Source organism: Pleurodeles waltl, chromosome 12, assembly GCF_031143425.1.
Source record: "Pleurodeles waltl isolate 20211129_DDA chromosome 12, aPleWal1.hap1.20221129, whole genome shotgun sequence".
NCBI lineage: Eukaryota > Metazoa > Chordata > Amphibia > Caudata > Salamandridae > Pleurodeles > Pleurodeles waltl.
In genome coordinates this window covers 675632574-675660272 of record NC_090451.1, presented here as the reverse complement: position 1 = coordinate 675660272, position 27699 = coordinate 675632574, and the positions used below count along the sequence as shown (strand labels likewise).

The 27699-nt window shown below is 46.4% G+C and overlaps 1 protein-coding gene across 1 annotated transcript; it reads right to left on the bottom strand.

The window, feature by feature from the left end:
• LOC138267206 (extracellular calcium-sensing receptor-like) lies at positions 1 to 27409 on the bottom strand. Its single transcript, XM_069216060.1, has 8 exons — positions 27401 to 27409; positions 25264 to 25867; positions 16105 to 16345; positions 15190 to 15481; positions 12977 to 13807; positions 10891 to 11118; positions 1210 to 1333; positions 1 to 1028 (listed from the first exon to the last, which is right to left on the bottom strand). Exons 1-8 carry the CDS (start codon positions 27407 to 27409, stop codon positions 91 to 93), a joined length of 3267 nt encoding a protein of 1088 aa, XP_069072161.1. The 3' UTR covers positions 1 to 90.
• Positions 27410 to 27699: the final 290 nt, after the last annotated feature.

Below are 27699 nucleotides of genomic sequence, written 5' to 3'. Positions count from 1 at the left end.
TTGTGCCGTTATCCTTTACACATCACAGTAAGATCTACTGTCACCAAAACCTAAGATACATGTAAGAGCATTTAGTTGCGTTTTTGACAATTACAAAGCAGAAACTACAACAGTGCCCTTTGTCTGTCCCACTTCTCGTCCCAACAGATATTCCTTTGTGTTCATCTCAGGTCTCAGCAGAATAATGTAAGCTTTGTGGAAGAAAATGCAGAAAAGCAGAGCAGAGCTTGAAGCCAAGATGGCAAAAATCTCCATGGCCACCATGTACTTTCCCTTGGTGCTGAGATAGGCAGGAATAAATGAGATCCAAACGCTGAGGAAGGAAAGCATGCTAAAAGTGATGAATTTGGCTTCATTGAAACTGTCAGGCAGTTTTCTGGCCAAGAAAGCCACGAAGAAACTGATGGTGGCCAGAAGCCCAAGATATCCCAGCATGAGCCAGAAAGCTAAGGACGATCCCTCGTTACATTCAACCAGAATCTTTCCAGGTAGAGCGTAAATATTGTATTGTGAGAAGGGAGGGGTGATGAATAACCAGGAGACACACAGCAGAACCTGAAGCAGTGTACAAACAAAGATGACTGTGTACGATAAATGAGGGCCCGTCCATCTTCTTAAGTGACTGCCAGGTTTGGTGGCATTGAAAGCAATGACCACCATGATGGTTTTGGCCAAGGTGCAAGAGACACAAAGAGCAAAAGTGATACCAAAAGCTGCCTGGCGAAGGAGGCACTTCTCTGGAGTGGGATAACCAATGAAAATCAAAGAGCAGAGAAAGCATGTGGTGAGGGACAAGAGCAGGAGGTAGCTGAGGGAACGGTTGTTTGCTTTTACAATGGGAGTGGTTTTGTAATAGACGAACAGTTTCAAGATGGCAAGAGGAAGCAATGATGCACAGAGGCATAGTCCTGCCAGGCCGCCACCCAAAGCATCTTCATAGGTGAGATATTCCTTAACCTTCATGATGCATTGGTCCTGTTTCAGATTTGGCCACTGATCCCATGGGCATTTCAAGCAGGCCACTGAGTCTAATAGAAGATTAATAAAAAGTGATTAATTAATATCTACATTTAGCTGTGATGGCTGTTACCATGATAGCATTCACACTACTTAAAGTATGTGTATAATGTACAGTGTTTGCTAAGAGCTTCTAGTTAGTTTAATTAGTTTGAGGTTCCTGGTGAGGTTCTTAGGTTTCTGATCACTCACCGGTTTCATTTGAAATCTCCCCTTGGGGACATGGAACACACAGGAAACAGCAGGCGGGCTCCCCTTCTTTGACAGCTTTCCAAAAGCCAGGCTGGCAACTTTGAGTGCACACAGAAACAGGGATCTGGAAAATTTAAAACATTCAGTGCATTTTAAATTCTCTTGTCGTTGGTGTTGTGCATACGACCTTAAGTGCTCATATGGGAAACGTAAGGCAAGAAGATGAGAGGTTGTTTGTTTTATTAGTTTTATATTTGGTTGTCCTACTTCTACTTCTCCAATCTGAATTCACAGGTAGAGCTCAGTGAGGCACAGGATGACCTCATTTAAGAAATGGTAAAACTAGAACTGAAATACAGGAACGTAAACCTGATGAGCTTAAGCAAAATTGACACTAGTGCGGTGAAAGAGAGGGGCAATCTCAACTTCCTATAGGGTTTTGGGTCTCAGAGAAAATTAGAGTCAAACAAGCAGTCATTTATGGAAGGAAGTGAGAGACTGGGGACTCCTCCAAGATCTTCCTTCCCACCCAAGGAGAGCAGTCGGGCCCCCAGTTAGAGGGGACACCACCACTGCATCAAGGCTGTAGTATCAATGAAGGAGACCAATGACAAAGAGGAACAGGACACGCTACGCCCTCAGGACAAAGAGCCACACGTTGTGGGTCCAACTGGGGATGAGGAACAGTGTTGTGAATAACATAGGAGGGTCACAGGCATTGATCCCACTAAGTCATAAGAGAGCAAGGAGAGGGTTGCAATGTAAGCACAAAGCAGAGGCCGAAAGGATGGTATAAGTCTGTGATGTGAGGAAAGAGCGTGGGAAGGAGACTTCTAAATGGCATTACGGGCAGGCAAGGAGTGACATTTGGAGAAGACTGCCAAAGCAACATAAGTGGACAGCATTTTAGTGGGGTAGAAATCCAGGGGTGGAGAATGCACCTAGTTTCAATGCAGGATCTCAGCAATGATGAGCAGGGTTGGCATGTGACTGCTTGCGATTCAACAGTGATTGAGGGGCACTAAAGATCAAAGTGATGAAAGGAACCATTCAGTTCATCTCAGGCACTGGTGATCTCTCTAAGCCACATTCCAGTCCACTGCTTTGCGCTCAATATGCCATTGTACACAGAATGTAGCCACATTAAAATTAGTTTGTCCTGTTTTAATAGAAACAGTCCAGACTATTTGAGGAGGAAGGGAGAAGAAACAGCTGTCACAAGGAAGACCAGCAAGGAAAGGACAAGGTAGGAACTGGAGCATGGAATCAAATGTGAGCGTCCCAGGGCATGCATATGGAGGTGATTGATGGGATGTGTGGGGAAATAATAGGACACAGGAGGTGTCAGGACATGAGGCAAGGACAGGAATCGATTGGAGATGGTGGTGAGGCCTTCAGTTTCAAAGCATTTCAAGTGTTTTAGTGGGACTCCTAAAATAAATTCTTTGAAAAGAAGAGCTGAAAAGAGACAATGGTTGTGGAACATACATTTGCAGTGAAACTGAGATCAGAAGACAGAATAGAGAGGAGGATGATGGCAGGTGCAGCTCAAGAGAGCCCTTTAAGAGGAGTGTGAGGGAGGAAGGAAGACTGTTGGGGCATGAATAGGGGACTCACCTTAAGAAAAAGACAAAGGGTTAGACAACAGCAGAAACCTGAAGATGCTAGCTGCTACAGAGGCAACTAAACTCTCCTAGAAGGGCACTGCAACACTGTTGGGAGTCATTGTTTGCTTGGTAAAAATGAAAACATATGGACCAGTTAATAGTTGCACATCCTCATAGGGAATTGTGCAAGATTATCATAGTCAGCTTCTCATCTGATTAAATATCATGTGGTATTAGAAAATCTTCACCAAGTGCAAAATTGTGTTTTACAAAAAATGGCATATGCCATTTGAAGTTGAAAAACTACACCAGTATTTCACATGATTTGCTAATCTGGGTTAATTTTCTGGACAGCGGCAATGGAGTAGCAAAGTAGCTCCAAGTCGACTCTCTGACCTGACCAATCTTTGGTGCGTGGAACGTTGGCTGGCTGACTGGACAATGCAAACATAACTACAAAGACACCAACTCACAGGCAGCTGACGGTTCAGAGTGCCTTGTTTGTCACCCATGAAGACAAAGCAGAAACCGCACTGCATAGTGCTGTCTCAACATATTAACAACTTATCTGGATCCCTAGAGTTCAACCTCCCACAGAATTCCATCCTCGGTGTTGAAGGAAGGAGCCTCGCGGCGGGACAATACAAAAGGGAAAATAAGGTGGGTAACGAAGCACACAACAATAACATGACCTTTTAGGATTTCCTTCAGGTCTTACTTGAGACTATGGGGACAGCTTTCTAGAAACATTAAAGTGATGTTTATAGTTGATAAGGAAATGGTGAGAGTAGAAAACAAGTTATGAGCCAATGACCATAGGTGTTGTGGCTTTTGAGAAGGTCACCCACAAATGTGGTGGAGTACCCTGTCTGCCTAACTGTTTATTTGAGATAGTCAGATGTTTTTTCTGTTAAGAAAAGAAAAGAAATAAATGATCCCACGCCATGGGAGAAAACTCCTATGGTGTCATGGAAATTAGTAATCTGTTTTGCAAAACAAAACAAAAAACTTTAACTTTGGGAGTTTGTGTTTGAAAAAACAGAAATGTTTGGTGAGGGGCTACCAAAAACATGGTGGCCACTCACCTAACCTTCAGTGCCTTCACAGGATCTTACATGTCAGTGGCTCCTGTAAAGGCGCAGAGGTCACCACAGGGCTTGCGATGATCTCACAGTATAGCAGATCAGTAATCATATATTGTCCTCCACCTCCCTAACAGGCAGTGGGCTGCCCACCCATTACTAAATCAGGCCGTTAGTGCTGAAGTGCTTACAATGGAATTATATTTTAGAGCTCACCACATACCCTAGCTGGATAATCAGGTAGGCAGTTCTCTGCCTCATTTCAACTGGTCGACATTCCTTGGATGCGCCCTAGAAGAACTTCATGGGACATTAGTGTATGAGGAGATGTGGACACTTGGTCGGAGAGGGTGTTGCAGTTAGAAGAGGTGTTGCTTGCCACATCCATCAGACAATCTTATCAACAGGCTTGAGAAGTGCTTGCCAAGAAGCTTGGAAAGAGTAGATGCAGCAGCAGGATGTGCATAGCAGCAAGGAGAATTGATGTTGTGAATTTTGTGTTGTCATCGATAGACAGAAATTTGTCACTGCTATCAATTTCAAGAATTATGCCAGGGATAGGACTCTTTGTCAAATACTCATGGGTTTTCAAGCTTCTCTAGATTGGGCTAGAGAGAAGGTCTGGAAATTAGACAAGAGGCAGGAGATTATGGTGAATGGTTTAAAAGAGATTGTGCAGCAAGCAAGTGCGTGCATTGTTTTGGGCGTGTTTGCTGTGCCGTGCCATTTTACTATCCTTCTTTGGTACATTTAGATTTTGCAAAGTGGCCAGAGCAATAGAATATTAAGGTTTGATGGTGAGGTATTTGACAGTGGATAGGAAATTGTTGCATGATGCTCTTTACATGAGTAAGACAGATCATGGGGGCAAAGGAATGTGGGTGAGGTTGGGGAAGTCAGAAAATCTTAGATTATGCTTGATCAAAGGTTATCGGAGGTTTGCTGAGTTGTGGGGTCAGGAGCAAGGCAGAGTATTTCAGTATGCAGACAGAGGCTGAATGATGGGCACATCAATGTTGGGAATGTTCCAAAAATGTTTTGAGGGGAGGAGTTTGGCCAGCTAATTTCTGAAAATGTTTGTTTAGGATGGAGCAGCAATGGAACAATCAAATTAAGCATGGAGAGCACTAAGTGAGGAGTTTGGGAAGGCGCTGATATGGATATATTTGAGGGCACCTGAGGCCAAAGGGCCAGCCTTGGACTGGGGACTCTTAACGTGTGGGATTTTTCTCTTGACTGGATGAGAAATGTCAGGGCTTCAAAGGAACTAAATCTGGATTTACAGCCAATATATACTTAAAGTGGTCGGGCAATATATGAAGAGTTAATCCTCACCTTCTAGAAGAGTAAATCTGAGTTCATATGGCAAGGATTAGATGGTAAATGGTAAATGTAATACTTGCCCCTGTTGTGGTAGTTGAGGAGGGCCTGACCCATATGATATTGATTCATCCGGGGAAAATTATCTTGTCCTGCCAATGGGCTTCAAACTGTTGAAGATGGTAAAGAGACATAATGGTGGCACAGGCCAAGTGGGTATGTTCAGATGTTTTTGGACTGGAAGTGCCAGTGGTGCAACCTCCACCACAAATTAACCGCTGGGTTAAAGACTGGCACCTCTGTTTCGTCTCAGTTCTGGTCACTTGAAACTTACTTAGAGTGCTGCATCAAGAGCAAGTAAGGTATAGGTCTTATGTTTGTCACAGGAAGAATGTTGTGTCATCTCTAGGTCCACATGGCTTCTACCTCCTTCAACATTTACTTCTTTATATGAGAGTCTATAGACCCTTGGAAAGCATGCATTCTTTCCACAAGCTCTGCACATGACAGCATTCTGATACTTAACGCATGCTAATCTGCACGTATTCAATTACTTTTTAATCTTTTCTCCACCTGTGCATCTGCATATACAACAAGCCTGTTGTAAGCCTCCAAATGGTGTGTCTCAGCGGTGCTGATACATTTTGTTTATTTTGAGTATCAATGAACTCTAGGCCTGGTTTAGACTTTGGCAAATGGGTACTTCATCACAAATGTGACAGATACCCTCTCAGCCCTATTACAGGTACCATACCACATATAGTGGATTGTAATTAGGTGGGTGGGATATCAGTCACATTTGTGACGGAATAACCAGTCCACCAAACTTTAAATCTTGCTTTCTGTTTTTGCCATGGTTTCTCACTGTAGCATTGCATTGTAGAAATAGCTAGCTCTAGGGTACCTTTGTCCTTGCTTAGACTCTGGTCTGTGCAATGTCTTAAAAAAATGCACTCGGCTCTGCACCAGTAATAAACACATTCATGTATTTATTTTATTTATTTCCGATTTCAGCAGGTGCCCCTATACCCAGTTGTAAGAAACTGGGTTGTTGAATGACTGGTGAGTGAGCCCTGGTCAAGCAACAATCACAATCCTTGTCAGGGAAAGGCACAAGCAAACACTAAATGAACCTACGCTTAACCCTTTGGTAGCTTAGCACAGAGCAGTCAGGCTTAACTTAGAGACAATGTGTAAAGTATTTGTGCAACACTTTAAACAGTAATAAAGTGAAAACACCACACAAAAAGCATCCCACGCCAAGGAACATGAAGTTTTCTTTAATAAATAATACAAGACCAAATTGACAAAATCCAATCAGTGAAACTTAAGATATGCAAATTTAAAGATTTTTGTGAAAATAGTACCAAAAAGCAGAAAGCACCAACTGTGGGTATCTGGAAGCGCAGGAACCGGCCTCAGTCAAACATTCAGGCTGACTTCAATGGAGCCCAGCCCAGCTACAGGGACCCAGTTAGGCCCGCTCAACCATGGACATTAAATCCTAGTTGCAGAGTATTGCACTGATCCGCACTAAAGGTGTGTCGTGCAGCCAAAGTGATGCTTCGGTTCCAAGATGAGGCGAGGCTGCAGTGCGAGGTCCTTCGTCATTGCTGAGGATCTCATCAATGAGGGCTTGTGATGTCTGGCATCGAGGATGCATCGAGCAGCCAGGCCAATGCGTTGGATCCCCAATATACAGGCTTCCCATGAATCTAGTGCTGGGCCTCATACAGGGACCGCTTTAGTTCTGCTGAAAAGTTACTTTGTAAAAGTACGGCTCGAAGTGTTCAAATTCAGCATTTCTCCTTTTCTTTAGAGTGCACTCTGATTCCAGCCAAGGGTCCAGGGCTTGGGTAGGATGATCTTGGTGGTCAGGGACTCCTGCTGCAGAGGCCAGCAGGGCTCAGGCAGGTTGAGTTGCAGGTCCAGGGAAGTCTAGTTGCAGCTGTTCAGCTGGGCAGTTGCCAAAAGGCCTCTAGAGCTTGCTGTGTCCCAGTATCTCAGAACAGGTCATCAGCCAACTGACCCTTGGAATCACTCAAGTAGTCTGCGATGAAGGGAGAAGGTCCTGTCTTATGAAGCACTTAAACAGTAATAAAGTGAAAACACAACATTAAAAAGCCCATACCAATTTAGAACAATAGAGTAAATTTCAATAAATTATATGACACCAAAGCAAGAAAAATCAAGTCAGGTATGATTTTTTAAAAAGTTTATAGTGAAAATAGCACCTAAAAAAATTAATTGCCACCCGTGGACGTTTAGTTGTGCGAGATCTGGGAAAAGTTGAAAGTTCTGGCCGACTGCGATGAAAAGCAGTTCACATACAAAAAGTGGATTGTGCCTGGCCTCCACTTACCATCAGAGGTAGAATAATTTTATAAAGAAAATGCCTGAGAAGGCGAATTTCACCAGTGCAAGGCAGTTGGCGGTGTCCGAGGGGAAGGCCTCATCGTAAGGGAGCTGCTGGATGAAGCTGTGGTGAAGATTTCTTAGTCTCCTTTTTGGAAACTATCCAGCTGGACGAAGCTGTAGGCTGTATCCAATGAGGGCTCCAAGGGGCCAGATAGTCCTTCTGAGAGGGGGCCCTGAACAAGATTTGCTGCTGTGGAGAAGAATGTAGTGGGAGCTGCTTCGAAGTCAGGCCAACCAGTGATGCCCCTTAGGCCGATCAGCAAGTAGATAGGTCTCAGTTTTCTCTTAGTTTTCAGAGCACTTTTTGAAAGATAATCTTCTAAGTTCCAAGCTCTGGATTTGAGTTTTATAAGTAACTTCAGCACCAGTTCCAAAAATCTAGGACTGGAGAGGGTCCACTTGGGGGGTCAGTACTCACTCAGGCTGGGTCCAGGTACGGGTTCAAGATGGTTGGATCCTTTTTTTTCACTGAGGCTCTTCTTCAGGAACCCAGCCAAATATCCCTTTGAGTCATTTTGGAAATTAATCAATCAATCATGATTTATAAAGAGCTGCTAATCACCCAAGAGGGTATTTAGGTGCTTGCATGTTCCGGAGGCACATTCAAAGAGTCAGGTCTTCAAAATTCTGGAAGTGAAGTTATGGTCTGGAGTAGCGTGGGGAGGATGTTTTAGGTCTTTGCTCCAAAGCAGGAGGAGTGTCCTCCACTTCTGCTACAGTAGAGTATGGGCATGCGATCGGGAAGCAGAACATAGTCTCCCCAACGGTTGGTGGAAGTTCAGGCAGTGGTTGATATCAGTGGATGCTTGGTTGTGTAGAGCCTTGTGTGCGTGGGTCAACAGCTTGAATTGGCATCTCTTCTGTACGGGGAGCAAGTGGAGTCGTCTGAGGTGGGGTGTGAAGTGGGTTCATCAGAGAAGGCCGAAGATGAGTCTGGCTGTGGTGTTCTGCATGGTCTGAAGTTTTTTTTTGGGAGGTGTGCAGTGATTGCTGTGCAGAGAGAACTGCTGTAGTCCGGTCTTATGGTGATGAGGATCTGTGTCATGGTGCATCTTGTGTGCAGGGGTAGCCACTTGAAGATCTTACTTAGCATGCACAGAGTGAGGAAGCAGGTGGAAGAGTTGGCATTGATTTGTTTTTTCATGGTGAGCGTCTTGTCAATGATGATGCTGATGTTTCTTGCATGGGCGAAGGGAGTGGGTGAGGGTCCTAGGTCTGATGGCCACCAGGAGTAGTTCCATGTGTTGCTGATGTTACCGTAGATCAGTACTTCCATCTTGTACGTGTTCAGCTGCAGGCAGTTGTTCTTCATCCAATTGGTGATGCTTGCCATGCATCTGTAGAAGTTGGTTTTGGTGGTGGTGGGGTGGTCAGTGAGTAAGAGGATGAGTTGGGTGCAACTGTGTAGGAGATTATGTTGAAACCGTGGGATCAGACGACGTTGGCCAGCGGGGCATATATGCATTGAAGTCTTGGGTTCAAGCAGAAAAGCCAAACTCAAGCAGCAGGGCAGACCTTTGTAGGCTTATGGGAGGATTCATGAAGCAGGGCAGTCCTCTAGGTGCCGTCCACTAAAGTACACAGCAGACTACAGGCAGCAGGGCAGTCCTCTGAGAGTCATTTAACAGTTCAAGAAGTGAACTGAAGAGTGGGTGCCAGGTTCCTAGTTTTATATTTTGTGTCAGCTTTGAAGTGGAATTAAACTCTGGAGATTGGCCCCCACAAGAAATGTCTGAAACGTCCTGACTCCCTGCCCTGGTCCCAGCTTGGCTGCAGTCACAAAAGTTTAGATTTAAGTTATTTTTGGGTGAGCTGAGGCAGTGTCTTTGAAGTGCTATTGGCGCTGTGCACAGCTGCACCCAGTCCATTCTGGTTGGATAGCCCCAATGCCAACACCCAGTCCCTTTATCGTGTAGTTGTCTGGGAGGAATTCACAAAGGCCAACTGTGAACTACATCTAGTTATGTGTCCCAGGAAACAGGCTGAAGACAACAAAGGGTGAGGACAAGAAAAGACCAATTTTTTTAAAGCAAAGTTTTCTGAATTGTGGCTTAAAATCAAACTTTACCATTAAGGAGGATTTCAAATTACAATTTCCTAGGCACTAAACATGATATTTCTATTTGCTCCTAAACAAACGTTATCACTTATTAAATGTAATAAGGCAATCCAAAGTTATCCTATGGGAAATGTAGGCCTCACAGTAGTGAAAAAACACTTTGGGAGTTTCTCACTACAGGGACATGTAAAACATGAAAGTGCACGTTGAATGCAATGCGCCCTGCACTACAGCTGTTTAGGGCCTACCTCAGAGATGATGTATATGTATTAAAAAGAAAGTTTAAGGCCTGGTCATTTGGTTTATTCTGCCAGGTACGTACAATAGGCAGTTTAAAACTGCTCACAGGCTACAATGGGTGGGTGGCACAATAGGTGCTGCAGGCCCCATAGTAGCATTTATTTTCCAGCCCTGGGTGTATGGCATACCACTTTACTAGAGTCTTACTACTGACCTAAATATGCCAATCAGTTGTAAGCCAATGTTCTGATATTTTTAGGAAGTGAGCGTCCACACTTCAGCATTGATTAGCAGTGGTAAAGTGCACAAAGTCCTAAGGCCTACAAGACCAAATTCAGCCAAGCAAGGGGGTAAAGGTAAAACATTTGCAGATGGTTTTGCGGGGAACGCCAAGTCCAACACTCATCTACCTTGTTACTATCTTATCATCTTATTGGGTTTGGTCTATTCAATAGAATGCAACATCTGCCTGTCCCTCCTTTCAAGCTGCTTAACAATGGTACGTACCTGTCATGCACCTTACAAGTGCATTAGAAATATAACTCTTGGCACAGTGATCCTCTTAATAGAAATTCTTTTTATGAATAGTTTGTTGATATTACAATCTGGAGACACAAGTGTTAATGTGAACTTGCCACTCAAGCCCAAATTTTTTTTTACCTGAAAGTTTAGCAAGTTCAAATTGCATATCCCCATCCACTCTCCTCAAATCCCTGATTTCTGTTAATCCCACAAACTACACTTTTCCACTTAAGTATCCTTTTGTTTAGTGTGCACTGAACCTCTAGCGTAATGTGATTGGCTGCTGTTAGGAATAGGTCAGTGACGTGTAAATTACTCAAATAAACGGAGCATGGACAATTGTTCCTGTGGCTGCCTTCTGTATTCATAGCCTGTAATTCCCTCTCTGAGGGTCCCTCTCTAAAAAGAATTTATTTTCTGTCTTTTCTCTTACCTGGTTGGTTTCTGAGGGCCATAGGACAGCTGTTATGTCAATGATGAAGTTCTTTCCCTCAGGGGCTCTGTCATCATACCTCCCAACGGCTACGGCGCTGATTCCTCTTTCTGTGCTCCGTTGCCAATTTACAATATCGTACAGTGCAGGGACTTCACCGTTTTGATTAAAAAACACTTCTTCTCCAACTTTGTTTTTGAAATTGACTTTCTTAATGTATTGTGTTATCTGCATGCGAGAGATAAATAAAATTACACTAGTGCAGTTACTTAAAGGAGTTCACTGATCAAAATAGAGTTAGCTCCCATAAAAATGCACAACTCACTGCCCTGACAGTAGCAATTTATGGGACAACAATGTTCTGATTCATCAATAAATCAATAAATAGGGCTACAGACTCATTATGGAGCGTTGCATGTGGATGACCTACCCGGCCCTCTGCTCGCCTGGAATGAGCTGAATGCTACCCTCTGCCTACGACCTATGGGGCCCTGACCTGACTTTCTGAAGGGCTAGATATTCACACGTCAGAAGGTTTTATGCCCATAATTGTACTATAAAGAGAGTTTATATTTTTAGACTGAACATTAATAGAGGTCACTTGTTATACCTGTAGTGGTAACCATTAAGGAATCACTTAGATGACATTTGTAGCATTACATATCATTACGTAATTTGTGGCCCTGAAGAAGCAGTGTGGATCTGATTCTCCTGGACAGGCAGGCGCCAAACATGTCGACCTGTACTCACTTTTGACATTTATGGCTATGTGGGTTCATTACTTTCCCAGAGTAGCCCTCAATGCCTCGGTTTGGTGGCTTTTCTAATCGCGCCAGGAGTTCTGAGTAATTAAATGACATTTGGCAACTCCTAGACAGGTTTCGTCATTCACTTTTCCTTTCACTCACACTTAGCTCTGCACATTTGACCTCACATTTTAGGACCCTCCCACACTTATAGGCTTCACAATACAGCATATAATAAAAACATCTCTGCTAAAGTGACCCTTTGTGGGACCCGTAGGACATTGCAGCACCACTCCTGTGAGGAGCAGCCCGATGATGAAGCATGACATCTATTTTTGGGATGTGTGAGGGCACCAAAAATCAAGGGATTAATTCCCCTACTGCTTGACCTGCATGAATGTGTAGCCTTCTGGTATCTTTTTTGTTCGCTCAAGCTCAACTCAAACAAAACCGAGATCATCATCTTCGGCCCCAACAAAACCACATGGGACGATTCCTGGTGGCCCACCGCACTAGGCCCCGCACCCACCCCCGCAAACCACGCACACAACCTCTGCATTATCCTCAACCCCTCCCTCTCAATGACACAGCAAATCAATGCTCTAACCTCCTCCTGCTTCCACACACTCCGCACTCTAAAAAAAATCCTTCAAATGGATTCCCCCAGAAAGACAGTCACCCACGCACTCATCAGCAGCAGTCTGGACTACGGTAACGCCCTCTACGTCGGCACCACACTCAAACTCAAACTCCAGAGAATCCAGAACACAGCCGCACGCCTCGTCCTTGGCGTCCCCTGCCACAAACGAATCTCATCACACCTCAAATCCCTTCACTGGTTCCCCATAGACAAGAGAATCACATTCAAGATCCTCATCCACGCACACAAATCCCTCCACAACACCGGCCCAACCTACCTCAATGAAAGAGTTAACTTCCACACGCAACCTCCGATCAGCCGACCTCGCCCTAGCCACAGTCCCCGGCATTCAACGCACCACCACAGGAGGCAGGTCTTTCTCCTACCTCGCCCCCAAAACCTGGAACTCCCTCCACACCGACCTTCGCAAAACCAAAGACCTACTGGTCTTCAGAAAGAACCTCAAGACATGGTTGTTCGATCAGTGACCCTCCCTGCCCCCCGTCTCCCCTCCACCAGCGCCTTGAGACCCTCACGGGTGAGTAGCGCACTCTACAAATTTTTTGGTTGAATGATTGATTGATTAGGAACAGTGTCCCTCTATTTTTTATTAACTTACTTAAAGTACTCTGATATTCTTGTGTCCTGTTCAAGTTATATAGACATGCAGAAATAATATATGTACATAAGTTAAGAGTACCTGCCATGGTTTTATTTCTTGTATATCTACTGATGTCCCATTGAAGAATTGTTCTTCATCCGGTCTGTGAGAATTTAGATCATGCAACGCCCAAGCAATGGCTTGAACAGCGGTGTAGACATTGTATGCAATTTGTGTATCATAAACATTGTTGTAGTCAATATGTACGTTCTCCAATTTTTCTTCCCCTGTGCACCATTCTGTGGTATTATCCCATGTGCTAGTGATGTTGTTGGGATCCCTCCATTTACATCCAAAAGCTTCTTCCCAGAAAATTGGAAGAAAACCATTTTCAGCGGATCTGGAATGATGGACACTATTTAGATGTGCCTCGAATCCCGGAACAGGTCCATTGTATATCGTGAGCCCAATGGTGCCGATGAGAACATCTGAGTACATATCCTTTGCTAAGGTGGAAGATATGGACCAGCCTTCAGTGGCAATGAACACTTTGCCATTCACTCCGTATCTTACCATCTCATCTACTAAAGGAAGCAGTCCGGCATCAGTAGCGAAGATGACAATGGCTGTAGCAGTTGAGTTTTTAATCACCTGAATGATGTGAAAGGCATTCCTGTTGGCTTGACTCAAGATGATATTCTCAAAAAAGGCTACACATGCCCCCAACCTTTCAAGCTCTTGTTTTAATATTTGGCCACCATGTTGGCCATAGTCATTATCTTCAACTAGCAGACCTACCCATGTCCAGCCAAAGTGTATCAATAACCGAGCCAGGCCTCTGGACTGAAAGTCATCATTGGGAATGGTGCGAAAGAAGGAAGGGAACTGTTTTCTGTCACTCAGGAGTGGGCTGGTTGAAACAAAACTGATCTGTTAAAGAGCAGAATTGAAAATAACAACATTAAGAGGGCTTTTTATGTTCATGGCGGATTAATAGGCACATAAACACTTCTAAAGGATGAGGTCTTTTGTAAGCATCATGGTTAGAGCTTCCTGTTTCGACTTTAGTACTAAATATCAACACCAACAATATTTCGGCATATTAATATCGAAGTATAGATCTACTATTTCTAACTCCACATCTACATACCTTGAAGATATATGTATTGCGTAGGTACATGTATTTTGAGTTAGGTATTGAAAAACTAGACTTACTTACCTGTAGATATTTTATTTTCAATATTCTGTCCCCATCAATACTGTTGATTCACTATTCAGGGGACACACCACTGGTTTGATATTTTGAGTCTATGTACGTAGTATGAGAGGGTGTCCCGCTCTCTTCTGGGAGTGCCGCTCCTACCCCGTTCAACAGCTGGGAGGGAGAAGCGCTAGTAACACTCTAAGGCATGCGCAAAGCAATGATCCAAGGCACACTTGTAGATAACTCAGATGGACTTAGTCCTAAATCAAATTAAGTAAGAAATTCCTCTCCTGCTTACACATGGTTTGCTACAACAAGTAGCGCAGTAGAGCTTTCTCAAGACCATGCTCTTAGGTTTGGCGTTGTTAGTATAACCATCCCATGCAAACATGTGGTCATGGCAAAGTCAGTGTAGCGAGACCCGGTCTCCGTGGTCTAATACGAGCATTTACATGGAGTCCTCATGTGCCATAAACCCATCAGAACCTTCCTCTGTACGTATGTCAGTGTCCTGCTATAGATTATCTAATGCAAACCGTGCAAAATAGATTGTTTAGTGCAAAACAGTTTGTTCTTGGTATCAGACGAACTTTTGCACCCGGTTATGTCCCCAGAAGTATGAAGTGGCGAGTATCATGAGCAAATATTTATTTCTGGTGGTATTACCCATGCGCTCTCTTTTTTCCAGGTGATTACTACCACCTTGAAGCTGATAGTACTTCCCGGTGCGAAAAGTGGAGAAAGAGAAATATACTCTCAACTTCTAGTTGGAGCAAAGTATGAAGTAGGGGATATGGCATTTGCACTTATTTTAGGACAACCTCACGAGCATAACTTACCCTGGCAATATCTTCCAATAACGTGGCAACATATAAAATACCATCATGAAATGGGGCATGAGAAAAGAAATACTTAGACTGAGTTGTAAAAATGAAATAGGATTTATCACAGAAAATGCTTGCTCCATTTTGAAAGTTTTACCTCTCTAATGCTCTATTAAGAGTTCAAAATGTTTCTACACACAAACTGCATGGGTAGAAAGCCTGCAAAGACCTGGCCTTCCACGCATGGACAATGAGTAACTATTGATGTCTTGTCATGTTCTTACCTGGGGTAGTCTGTAAAGACCCAGCACTCGCGCCATGACGATGGAGCACGATGAGCTAGCATCACCGATGATTCCCATGATTGGAAGCGTCCTCTGGCAGCTAAAGTTTGGGAGAGGCTCTGCTTGTCCTGCCAGAATCCATAGAGTCCCCTCTAAGGATCGCTGCAGGATCCTGCAGGAGTCATAGATCCGAAATCCCAGTGTGATGTTCGGTAGGAGATCTGAACTCCTGCTGATCTCCTCGATGGCAAACACCATGGCCTGCAGCGATTGGTAGTTCTGGAGCTGGAACCTGCAAGATCAAAGGATAGCTCATAAGTTGTCAGCTCTTATCCTACCCCAATGGAAAATTGACTTGTTCTGTGACAAATGTTCTATTCTGTGTTTCTTGCTTTGATCAAATGCAAAGATCTGAATTTGATAGCACGAGAGGATATGGATCTGTCACCTTTAACTCAAGAAGGACCAGTTTTACAAGGATTTGCACCTCCAGAGAGTCTGAAAATAGCTTGTTACATGGAGGAGGAGAAGATTTATAAAAAAGGTTGTATTAATGGTAAAAAAAAAAAGGCAAGGAAACTCTTGCTAGCAAAGTGCTCACCCAACCCTTCTGGGTGAGTGTGATAGCTCAGTGAAATAATGTGTCAAATGTAGAGATCTATGCTTGACCACTTGGTTACAGGTTCAAATTCAAATGGCTCACCAGCCTTTTATCCTTCAGAGGTGGACACAATGATTAGCACTGAGTTGACTGACAATAAACAGCTGTTATCATAAATTCAAACACAGATTGCTGCAGTGCATGCATTAGTCCACTGAGCCATCACAACTGAGGCCCTTTTGATGATATCAGCTGGATGTACAGAGAGTGACCACAATATCAATAACAATAGAAAACATTGTCTCCGACAGTACCTTTGGCAGGTAAGGGGCGCTGGCTGCGTGGTGAAGGTGGGTTCCTGAAATGTAACATCGTCATGGAGAGGAAAGATGCCACCCAGCAGGATGTCCCCGTCTTTGGAAAGCCCACTGACCTCTGGGGTGGGAAGGTGGCACCCTGGACCCTCAGCCTGTGCTGCAGATGACGTCATCAGGAGACCAAGCAAGATATTCTGAGAAAGGAACAGCATGAGGTGCCTTTGTGGTGTGGTGGTGCCTGTGGTCCAGGAAGAGAGAAGATACATGCTGCAGAGCTTGGAATGTCTCATGTGGAATCTGCAAAGGTGGCCCGGAAAGTCATGAGGAGAGCCCAGAGGTCTGACGTGAGACAAAGCACGCGCCATCAGAAAATGCAGCAGGTAAATGACAGCAAAGAGCATGTAAAGATAAGGGAACCACTCTTTCACGTTAAAAATAGGTTATTTTGTGACTATTGTGAGTGGATCAAGAGATGTCAGTTTCTCAAGCGCACTGCATTTATGCTCACGGTAGCTGTACGTGGAGCAACATCATTGTCTATTAAAGAGTGCACAAGTGATGTTCTATATAGCACACACCCTGGAGCGAACTGTAGCACTATTGTCTAATAAAGAGTGCACAAGTGATGTTCTATATAGCACACACCCTGGACCGAACTGTAACACTATTGTCTATTAAAGAGTGCACAAGTGATGCTCTATATAGCACTCTCCCTGGATCGAACTGTAACACTATTGTCTAGTAAATAATACACAAGTGATGTTCTATATAGCACACACCCTGGACCGAACTGTAACACTATTGTCTATTAAAGAGTGCACAAGTGATGTTCTATATAGCACACACCCTGGACCGAACTGTAACACTATTGTCTATTAAAGAGTGCACAAGTGATGCTCTATATAGCACTCTCCCTGGATCGAACTGTAACACTATTGTCTAGTAAAGAGTGCACAAGTGATGTTCTATATAGCACTCTCCCTGGATCGAACTGTAACACTATTGTCTAGTAAAGAGTGCACAAGTGATGTTCTATATAGCACACACCCTGGACCGAACTGTAACACTATTGTCTAGTAAAGAGTGCACAAGTGATGCTCTATATAGCACTCTCCCTGGATCGAACTGTAACACTATTGTCTAGTAAAGAGTGCACAAGTGATGCTCTATATAGCACTCACCCTGGACCGAACTGTAACACTATTGTCTAGTAAAGAGTGCACAAGTGATGCCCTATATAGCAAACACCCTGGACCGAACTGTAACACTATTGTCTAGTAAAGAGTGCACAAGTGATGCTCTATATAGCACTCTCCCTGGATCGAACTGTAACACTATTGTCTAGTAAAGAGTGCACAAGTGATGCTCTATATAGCACTCACCCTGGACCGAATTGGACTCTGCCCCCTGGTCAGTGAGGTCCACGATAATTCTTAGAAATATTTGCACTTCTCGCGGATATAAGAGCGTTGTACAGCGCACATATGAACTAGTGCATCACTGACGAGCGCCTTTTTTATGAATTTACAAATAAGTGGCTCCGCTTACAGATGTGAAGATTGTTGAAGTGATTGATTAAGGTACTTTGTTTTAACGGATGTCGACAAAAGTGCACAACTGCTTTGCGCTACATTCCAGAAAGTTGCATAAGGGCTAGGTGTTAAAAAAATAATTATATATCAAAACACTACCCTTTCAGCCTTAGAGTGATGCATACATTCGGAGAACAAGAAGAGAGTCACTGGGTATTTCCCATCTGGGTCGGTGGAGAGCGGCTGCAGCATAAAGCTCCCTACAGTACCAGCGACACCCTGTACTGGAGCAGCCGCCCATATATAGCGCACATTGAAATGTCTTTACAGCAGCCTATGTGTTATATGTGACTAAAAGGTGATCAATGTAAGGTGACTTAAATCACTCCTGGATTTCTCTGTCAAGCTCTGATTTCTATATATGAACCGATTAAACGCACCAGCCCATGTACATCACTGGATCTTAATAAAATTTGATGCACACAATGTCAAAGAAAAAGCACATCTGTAACCCAGCAGGTTACCTCTTTTTTTCGTAGGAAAAAAGAGAGCCGAGACATAGGGGAATGTGTGGACTGACATAAAGTTGGGCGCGGACGGGAATTCCTACGGTTTCCGGTGAAATTGCTAAACTCCATGAGAATCCCTGGTGGGCTTTCCTCCGACCTCGGGTAGCAGGTGGTGAACTCTGCAGGGATGTTCTCCCGCACGCTCGGGGTACCAGGAGTGAAGTGGGACCACAGTATCGTGGCCAGAACATCGTTTGACATACTGAGTCCAAAAATATTTCCCCATTGTGGTTAAGAGGAGAAAACCTACACCCGATGGGTTGATATTTTTGCCTAGGGCACTTAGGACACGAAATCCGTGTCAGACGAGAATTCTGACAGCCATGTTCTGGGAGCCCGAGCCCCAGCCCCCCCCCCCCCTCCCCCTCCCCTCCCACCCCGCAGAAAGAAGAGCGTCGTCATTAACAATAAATTAGACCTCAGGACATAGTGTGTCAGGTTCAATGGCCAACATTCTGTTGCCTGGACCACGCCCCCTGCAGACAGGCACTTTGCCTATTAATACTCCAAGAACAGATGACTGTTAAAGGTACTTGCCTAAGATCACACCGGGCTGACTTTGGCTTCAGAGCTCCCGATTCCACGGAGAGGAAGTTTAACTTAGCAGTTTTATTTAAAATACAGGATCCTCCCACACGGACACTGAGCTTGACTGGATTAGTAAGTAAACAGTAAGGCCGTGCCTGGTTCAGCTGCTCACAGGGACTTCTGCAGGGGCCAGTGATTCGCTGCCTTTATATAATGTCATTTTGTTTTGGGAATGGGGTGGGGGGGTGGATAGGCGGTGCTCTGAAGACATCCCATTAAGGGGAGCTCATCTGTTTTCTAATTGAGCCCAGACATCAGGAGTGTCACACCCGAGTGATGCACCTTGTTCACAGTTCCACCAGTAACACAATTAGGGGCCCGGGAGCATTACAATTAGTGAAATAGTGAAATGGCTGCGTCACTTCATTGCTTTGCTTAACCTCGTGGGCTCTGAAACCTGCAGCCAGAACCACAGGAGGGAGCTGGGTTCAGGCAGCTGCAATGGGTCTGGACCAGCCTAACACAACACACACTTCACATGCAGACGTGAGCTCTGTGTTTACACACCACCCTGCTGTGGTGCACGCAGTCCACCATAGTTCTGCGTTAAGCCACAATTCCGGGTGTCACTATTCCAGTATTCTCATTAAACTGAGGCCTTCCTCGCTGGAGGCATCATCAGTGCGAGTCCCCCTGCCTTATCTGAACATTAACGCATCCTTTATTTGTAACCCCCCCCCCCCCCATGGAGTCAAAACCTCCTACAATACCAATACCACTACCACTCCGGATCCGTAGATCACTCATCTCACAAGGAGTGTGTAAGAGAATGAAGGGCCTGAGGGAGGCAGAGCACAGCTCAGTGTAATTCTAAATCCAACATCACCACTGCCGCTTTGTTGCTCTTGTACTTCAGGGACCTAATGCATCCTTCACTGGCATCTTTGACCTCATAGACACAGATTTGATTCCTGCAGGGTCCACTGAGACTTTCATCCTTCCAAGGTCAATCAAACGAGGGTTATTTAGTTGGTTAAAAAAAAAAAACATATGTTATTCTGGGTCAAGATCCCCAAGCGGTTACCCTGCACTTTACAAAATCATGTTCTGTTCTGTTCATCACAGGTCTTATCTTTGACGTTATTTGGAGCGGTAAACTCATGACTTGGCCAAACCCCACAGTAAAACAAAGTATAAAGTTCTCCGTTTAGTGAATAAATAATCACCAATATTACACTGTATCAGAGTAAGGGCAGCCAGTGGCCATCCTTCCAGGCCAACCACAGGAGCATCATCATGCAACTTGTAATGAGCGAAACACGTGTCAGGCGAGGTCCAGTTTGCCATCTTACCGCTGTTACACATCAAATGACAATGATAAAAGAAAATCTACAGAGGGTTTGAGAACTTAGAAGAGGATTTAGAAGATTTCTGCATTCCACTCCTTTTGTACTGTAATGAGGGCTCTTTTCTAAAGATGGATATGTGCTGCACAGCCTCGTCTTTATTCTTTAGGGAAGTTCAGTTGGACCATGTCCATCACCAATGTGTCAGATGCACCCACTCTCCATGATGTCGGAAAGTGATGAATGCAGAGTCCCAGAGGGAGAGAACCCCTTTCTGTAGGAAGGGACACACCCTGCTTACAAGGCCTAGCTAAGGGGTGCGCACTGGTTACCCCTCTAGGTCTATCACTTCTTCCTTCTCCCTGGTGTCGTTCTCCAGGGAATGGCATGGGCTTGGAGATGGGCACCTCTACCTCTGTGAATGGGTGCTGACTAGGAAAGCGAGGGACAACTTAATTAACCCGATTCAGAACAGGCTTATGCCGTCAACATGGAAACCTCAGAATCATGCCCCCATGACTTATGGTCCCCTCAAACAGCCCCAAAGATCTAGTCATACGGTGCAAATTGTTTTCAATAGCTCAAGGGAAGAAGGTAATAGTGGACCTTTAAAACAGAAATCTAGGCCAGTATTTTCCTCCAGAGGTTAATTTACTGATTCACTAATCATTTAAAACATGTTTGTCATGATAATGTATGTCAGGCATCATATATTTTCTAATATATTTTGAAATGGGTGCTCCTTTCTCAGGGATATTGCATCATCAATTAAATCTACATTTGTATATATGCAGAAAACATAGGGGTAATTAGATAAGGTTGTATGGCAGCTTAAACCCCCAACAAAAAAATGACTGAATTTTAACTATTCACTAAGTTTTAGATTATTATTTTTGAGAAAAGCACAGGCTAATCCTAAAGTACAAGTTACTTACCTTTGGTAACGAAATATCTGGTAGAGACCTATTCTAGTTGCAGATTCCTTACCTTAGAATTTTCCCCCAGGCGTCAGACTGGATCCGGAGATTTTTTCTTCGAGCAATACCCTTGCGCGTCGGTAGGTGGCATCGGTCAACTCTGTAGGCATCGTAGGCGTTGTGGTCGCCGCAATGACGTTGAGAGTAGTACACAGCCGCCGCCCTAGCGCAGTGACGTCAGTTTCTTTTAACGACTTTCCATGCCAGAGCGCAGAGCCGCTAAGAACACTGATATTGGTGCGCCAGAGCTAAGGACCTGAATGGGGGAATCCCTGTCCCTAGAAATCAGTTTGCAAGCGGGGAGGATGGGTGGGCGGTAAGGAATCTGCAACTAGAATATGCCTCTACCAGATATTTCGTTACCGAAGGTAAGTAACTTGTACATCTGATAGAGACTTCTAGTTGCAGATTCCTTACCTTAGAATAGATATCCAAGCAATGCCATCCTCGGTGGTGGGGTGCGAACTAAGATCATACTAGGAAGTCCTGCAGGACTGAATGCCAAAGTAGCCATCCCGATGGACCTGACTGTCCAGGCAGTAATGTTTGGCAAACGTGTGCAGGAATGCCCACGTAGCTGCCTGACAGATATCCAGGACAGGAACTCCGCGTGCTAACCCAGTGGATGCAGCAGTGGCCCTGGTAGAATGAGCCCGCAAGCCTTCAGGAGGTTGCTTTTTCGCCAAAGCATAGCACATTTTGATGCAAAGAAGCACCCATTGAGAGATGGTACGTTTCTGCACCGACTTCCCTTTCTTCGCACCCACATAGCCAACAAAGAGTTGATCGTCCACCCGGAAGTCTTTAGTACGATTGAGGTAGAACGCCAACGCTCTTTTTGGGTCCAGACGGTGAAGTCTCTCCTCCTCATGGGAAGGATGTGGGGGTGTGTAGAAAGTAGGCAAAGTGATGGACTGGCCTACATGAAACGGTGTAACCACCTTAGGAAGGAAGGAAGCTCTAGTGCATAACACCACTTTGTCGGGGTGTATGGACAAGTACGGAGGCTTTGAAGAAAGGGCCTGAAGCTCACTCACCCTGCGAGCAGAGGTGATGGTGATAAGAAAGACAATTTTGAATGTGAGGAGCTGTAAGGGACAATTATGCATAGGCTCAAAGGGAGTACACATCAAAAAAAGTAAGCGCAAGATTAAGATCCCACTGAGGCATGATGAAGGGAGTGGGAGGAAATAAGTGGGTGAGTCCCTTTAAGAACCTACTCACAAGAGGAGATTTAAAGAGTGAGGGCTGATCAGGAAGCCTAAGAAAGGCAGAAATGGCAGACAGATACCCCTTAAGGGTCCCCAATGCAGAGCCCTAATGGGCTAAGGAAAGAATGAATAGAAGAACCTCTGAAAGAGGGGCAGATAGGAGGTCAACAGATTTGTTGGTGCACCATGCCACAAATTTATTCCAACAACATGCTTATACAGTTTTAGTCGAGGGACGCCTGGCTGCCAAGATAACATTGCAGACTTCGGGTGGAAGGGCAAACGTTGTCAACTGTTGCCGCTCAATCTCCACGCATGAAGGCGGAGGTTGGACCGGTTCGACTGGATGACCGTCCCCTGCGGCTGCGACAGAAGATCCGCCCGAAGAGGGAGTCTGAGTGGAGGTTCGATGGACACGCTCAGTGGCTCTGGATAGCACACTCTTCGAGCCCAGTCTGGAGCCACCAAGATAACTTGGGCCCGGTCGCTCTTGATCTCCTTGAGAACTCTGGGCAGAAGAGGGATAGGCGGGAAGGCGTAAAGGAGGCCAGAGTTCCACTCGAGACGAAAAGCGTCTCCGAGCGAGTGCCGCCTTTGAAACTCCAACGTGCAAAATAACTGACATTACGAGTTCTCTGCGGAGGCGAACAGATCTAACCAAGGCTCTCCCCACTTGAGAAAGAGACCTTGCGCCACCTCCGGATGGAGGCGCCATTCGTGATAGACAGTGCGTTGGCGGCTGAGTTTGTCTGCTCTGGCGTTGAGAGGGCCCACCAGATGTTGAACCATCAGGGTAATGCCCTGATGTTCCAGCCATGTCCAGAGGCATAGTGCCTCCTGACATATGGTCCAGGACCCTACCCTGCCTTGTTTGTTAGAGTACCACATGGTGGTAGTGTTGTCCGTGAACACCTGCACCACTTTCCCTTTGAGAGAGGGAAGGAATGCTTTCAACACAAGTCTGATCGCTCGGAGCTCCAGCATGTTTATGTGGAGTCCCAACTCCGCCGGAGACCAGAGGCCTCTGATCTCCGCCTCTCCCATGTGGCCGCCCCAACCCAGAAGCGACGCATCTGTCACTATTGAGAGATCTGGTTAGGGAAGGGAGAGGGATCTGCCATTGACCCAATTGGGATTCGAAAGCCACCACTGCAGGTCTTTCGCAGCCCCCTCCGAGATCTGGATCATGTCGGAGAGATTCCCCTGATGCTGCGCCCACTGGAACTTCAAGTCCCACTGCAGAGCCCGTATATGCCACCTGGCATGTGTTACTAGCAGAATGCAGGAGGCCAAGAGGCTCAGCAGCCTCAGAGTCTGTCTCACCAAAACCCAAGACCAAGGCTGAAAGATCGCAATCATAGCCTGAATGTCCTGGACTCGCTTTTGGGGAGGATAAGCCCGAAACCGCACTGTGTCCAGAACTGCCCCGATAAAAGGGAGCGTCTGAGAGGGAGTCAGGTGTGACTTCGGCACGTTGATAGTGAACCCCAGCTGGTGCAGGAGGTTCGCCGTAGTCTGGAGGTGTGAGACCACTGTCTGGGGCGAAGGCTCCTTCAACAGCCAGTTGTCTAGGTAGGGGATGACTGGGGCCCCTAACCTGCGCAGATGAGCTGCAACCACCGCCATCACTTTCGTGAACACCCGAGGGGCACTGGTAAGGCCGAAAGGGAGCACGGTAAACTGAAAGTGCTCGTGACCTACCACGAATCGTAGGTAACGTTTGTGGGCAGGCAGGATGGGGATGTGGAAATAAGTGTCCTGCAAGTCCAACGCTACCATCCAGTCTTCTGGGTCTAAGGCAGACAGAACCTGAGCCAGGGTGAGCATTTTGAACTTCTCCTTCTTGAGGAAGTAGTTCAGGTCCCGAAGATCTAGGATAGGGCGCAAGCCTTTGTCCTTCTTTGGAAAGTAGTGGGAATAACAACCACAACCTACTTCTGGCACAGGGACTCTTTCTATAGCTCCCTTGGCCAAGAGAGCCGTGACTTCCTGGCGGAGAAGCATCAAATGATCCTCCGAAAGGGGATGGAAGGATGGTGGCATGTGTGGTGGTGCAGATTTGAAAGGGAGGGAGTAGCCCTTCCGAATTATTTGCAAAACCCACCCGTCTGTGGTGATATGTTCCCAGTGGGGCAGATGATGGCGGATTCTGCCTCCTACTGGGCGGGAGTGAGGGGACGGACTAGGAAGGTTTGGAGGCTGCTGCGGGGGCAGGGGTGGACTGGACAGACCTCTGGTTCCCTGTCCCACAAATTCGTGGGATTCCACGCCCCCGGCCACGCATAGGCTGTCCAGCGTGCATGGCCCGGTGACTGGGTTGAGGACGCGACAGGGCGCCCCTTCCGTGGCCACGAAAGGGACGAAAAGCGGACTGTTGGGTGCGTGTGGCGGCAAAAAGGCCAAGGGACCGAGCTGTAGCCCTGGACTCCTTGAACCTCTCCAAGGCCTAGTCCACTTTGTCTCCGAAGAGACGGGTGCCATCAAAGGGCATGTCCATGAGTGACTGTTGGACATCCCGTGAAAAACCAGAAGTACGTAACCAGGCATGGCGCCTCAAGGCCACTGTCATAGCAACCGATCTTCCCAGAGAGTTGGTCGTATCCAGCCCACAACGGATGGTGAACTTTGCTGTGTCTCTCCCGTCTTTGACTGCTTGGGAGACAATAGCACGGGCCTCCTCCGGTATCTGCGGCAGGACTTGCGCAACCATATCCTTCAGGAAGTGGGAATAACGTCCCAAAAGGCATGCGGTGTTCACGGACCGCAGCGCGAGGCTGGAGGAAGAAAACAACTTCTTACCAAACTGTTCCAGCCTTTTGGATTCCCTATCCAGGGGTGCGGAAGGGAACGCACCAGAAGGAGAGGACGCCTGGATAACAAGACTCTCAGGCGTAGGATGTTGGGACAGGAACTTCGGGTCGTTAGGCGCAGGCCGATGGCGGTGAGCGATCGCCTTTTCACAGGAGCCCCTGTGTTGGGTTTGGACCACGTACCCAAAAGGACGTCAGTGAGGGCTTCATTAAATGGAAGAAGAGGTTCAGAAGTAGAAGCTCCAGGCTGAAGCACCTCCGTCAGGAGGTTAGACCTGACTTCGACAGTAGGTAGCTCAAGGCCAAGGACCTCTGCCGCCCTACTAACCACCATACCATAGGTAGCTACCTCCGCTGTAGCCACGGTAGAAGGACACAGCATGCCAGAGTCGGGAGAAGTATCAAGACCACTGGCTTCACCCAAGTCCTGTGCCCAGTCCATAGTAGGGTCTTCCTGGTATTCATAGGGGTCCAGGGACCCCTCCAATTCCTCCCCATATTCGTACCCATAGGAAAATGGGTCAGAATCCGACCTCGGGTGAACAGGGCCCATCGAAGCTGAAGGTGGTGGCGGCCGGCGCCGCTCCAACTCCGAGTCGTTGGCGATGAGAATGGGGTCGACGTTGATAGTGGGCACTACCAACGTCGAGAGCGTCGCTGAACGACCTGGCGCCGGGGAAGGTCTTGACTGTGCGTCGGGGCGGATCCGCGCACGGATCCGGAGGCGACCTCGGTGACTGGGACCGAAGCCGCCGGCGCGGAACCCGAAGGCCCCTCGGCCAAGCCCCTTGGGCCCGAAGGCACCGTATCGGGGTTAGCACGCCCAAAGATGAGGCGCATGGCCTCATAAAACTCTTTGAGTTGGGCGGGGGTCGCTCCGGGATACTCGGGGAAGCGCGTAGCCGACCCAGGCGTAGGCTCCGAGGACAGAGGTCTACTTCGTTGACGCTCGTCCCGCGTCGCGATGGGGTGAAGTCGGACAGCGATGGGACTTCTTTGACTTCTTCTTTTTCTTACCGCGACCCGACGATTTTGATGACGATGAGTGGTGGTGGCTCCGCGACCTATCTCAAGACATTCCTCTCGAGCAAGATCGGGACTTAAGCGGAATTGAGTGCCGGGCAGCCATCAGCTCTAGGGACCGCTCCCTCAAAGCCTTCAGAAGCATCGCCCGGCACTCGGAGCACGACTTCGGGTCGTGGTCGCGCTTGAGGAACCACAGACAGACACGATGAGGGTCTGTCACCGACATCATGCGGGGCTGGAATCCGGTCTTCGGGGACATCCTCGACGCACCAAGTTCGCACCAAAAATGTCAACAAAACGAACTGACGTCACTGCGCGAGGGTGGCATCTATGTACTACTCCCGACGTCATTACGGCGACCACGGCGCCAATGGAGTCGACCGATGCCACCTGCCGACGCGCAAGGGTATTGCTCAAAGACAAAAATCTCCTGATCCAGTCTGACGCCTGGGGGAAAATTCTAAGGTAAGGAATCTGCAACTAGAAGTCTCTATCAGATAAGTGCATACAGACTGCTGATAATAACCAAAGTTCACCTTGAAAGAAATCCATAAATAAACATAATGTCTAGTGTCCTTCAAAATTTCAGGGTATTCTGCTCTATGCATCTTTTGTTGGAAACTTGCCCCTCCTGCAGGGTTACTCAAGATTTGTTTCTCTTATATAGAGCCCACTTTTAGAAAGTAGGAATTTTCTTGTGCCAGTGTACTGATCACATGACTTGAAATGAGACTGCTGTTGGGATTTGTGTGTGGCCTCCAGACATGGGAACAACAAATCTCTTGGTGGGAGAGGAAAGATTTTTGCTAACAGGATGGCTGTGGAGGAGCTATCCCCTGTGCTGATTACACTTCAAAGGGCTCTGCTTGCAGAACAAACAAAGGAACCTGACACCAGGCCCGCCCTGCCTTTTGTCACAATAGGCGGTTAGGAGCCAGAGTAATTCGAAGACAAAGAAGAACAAACCAGAACCAGTTCTGGAGGTAGGTCAGGGAATTCCCGCACACCAAGGCTGGTGCCAGGTATAAATGTGAAATCTTCAGAACCATTCATCAGAATACTTCTGGAACTATGAAAGATTCAAAACAAGGACAACCATGTTGTCTGAGGAAGGGGCCCTGCCCTGTTGACTGAAAAAGGAAGATTGGACCTGCCTTGAACCCAGGTTACACAGAGAGACTGAAAGTGTCAGTGGCTGACCTCCTGTTTGGGCTACAGGGACGCAATGAGCTTCCAAAGTTCTGCCCTGCAAATTCCCAGCCGACCAGCACCAACTTGACCTACCTGGGCCTACCTGAGCCATGCTGTTGGCTTCTGATGGAGTGAGTCCTGATACTCAAGAGGTGCTCCGAAGTCCTGGACTCTTGACTCGTACTGGAGTGTACATCTCCCTTCCTAACTGAAGGTTCTATCAGATCGAAGTGACATGTCCCTGCACAGCTGTGAAGGTCCAAAACAAAGGCTCCACCAGAACCGACACAGAGCAATGCAAGACTTGCATAGCCACAAAGTGCAGATTCGGCCTGACAGCTGCACCACTTCCAGTGCAGAGCAAATCCGTGAGCGCATTGCTTTCTTAAAGGCATCATCAGT

Excerpts from the sequence above, each read along its gene's own strand:
- LOC138267206 (XM_069216060.1), bottom strand. Across the intron at positions 15,482-16,104 it reads GCGCCCCTTACCTGCCAAAG|GTTCCAGCTCCAGAACTACC; the intron begins GTACTGTCGGAG and ends TTGATCTTGCAG. Across the intron at positions 1,334-10,890 it reads GGCCCTCAGAAACCAACCAG|ATCCCTGTTTCTGTGTGCAC; the intron begins GTAAGAGAAAAG and ends TAAATTTTCCAG.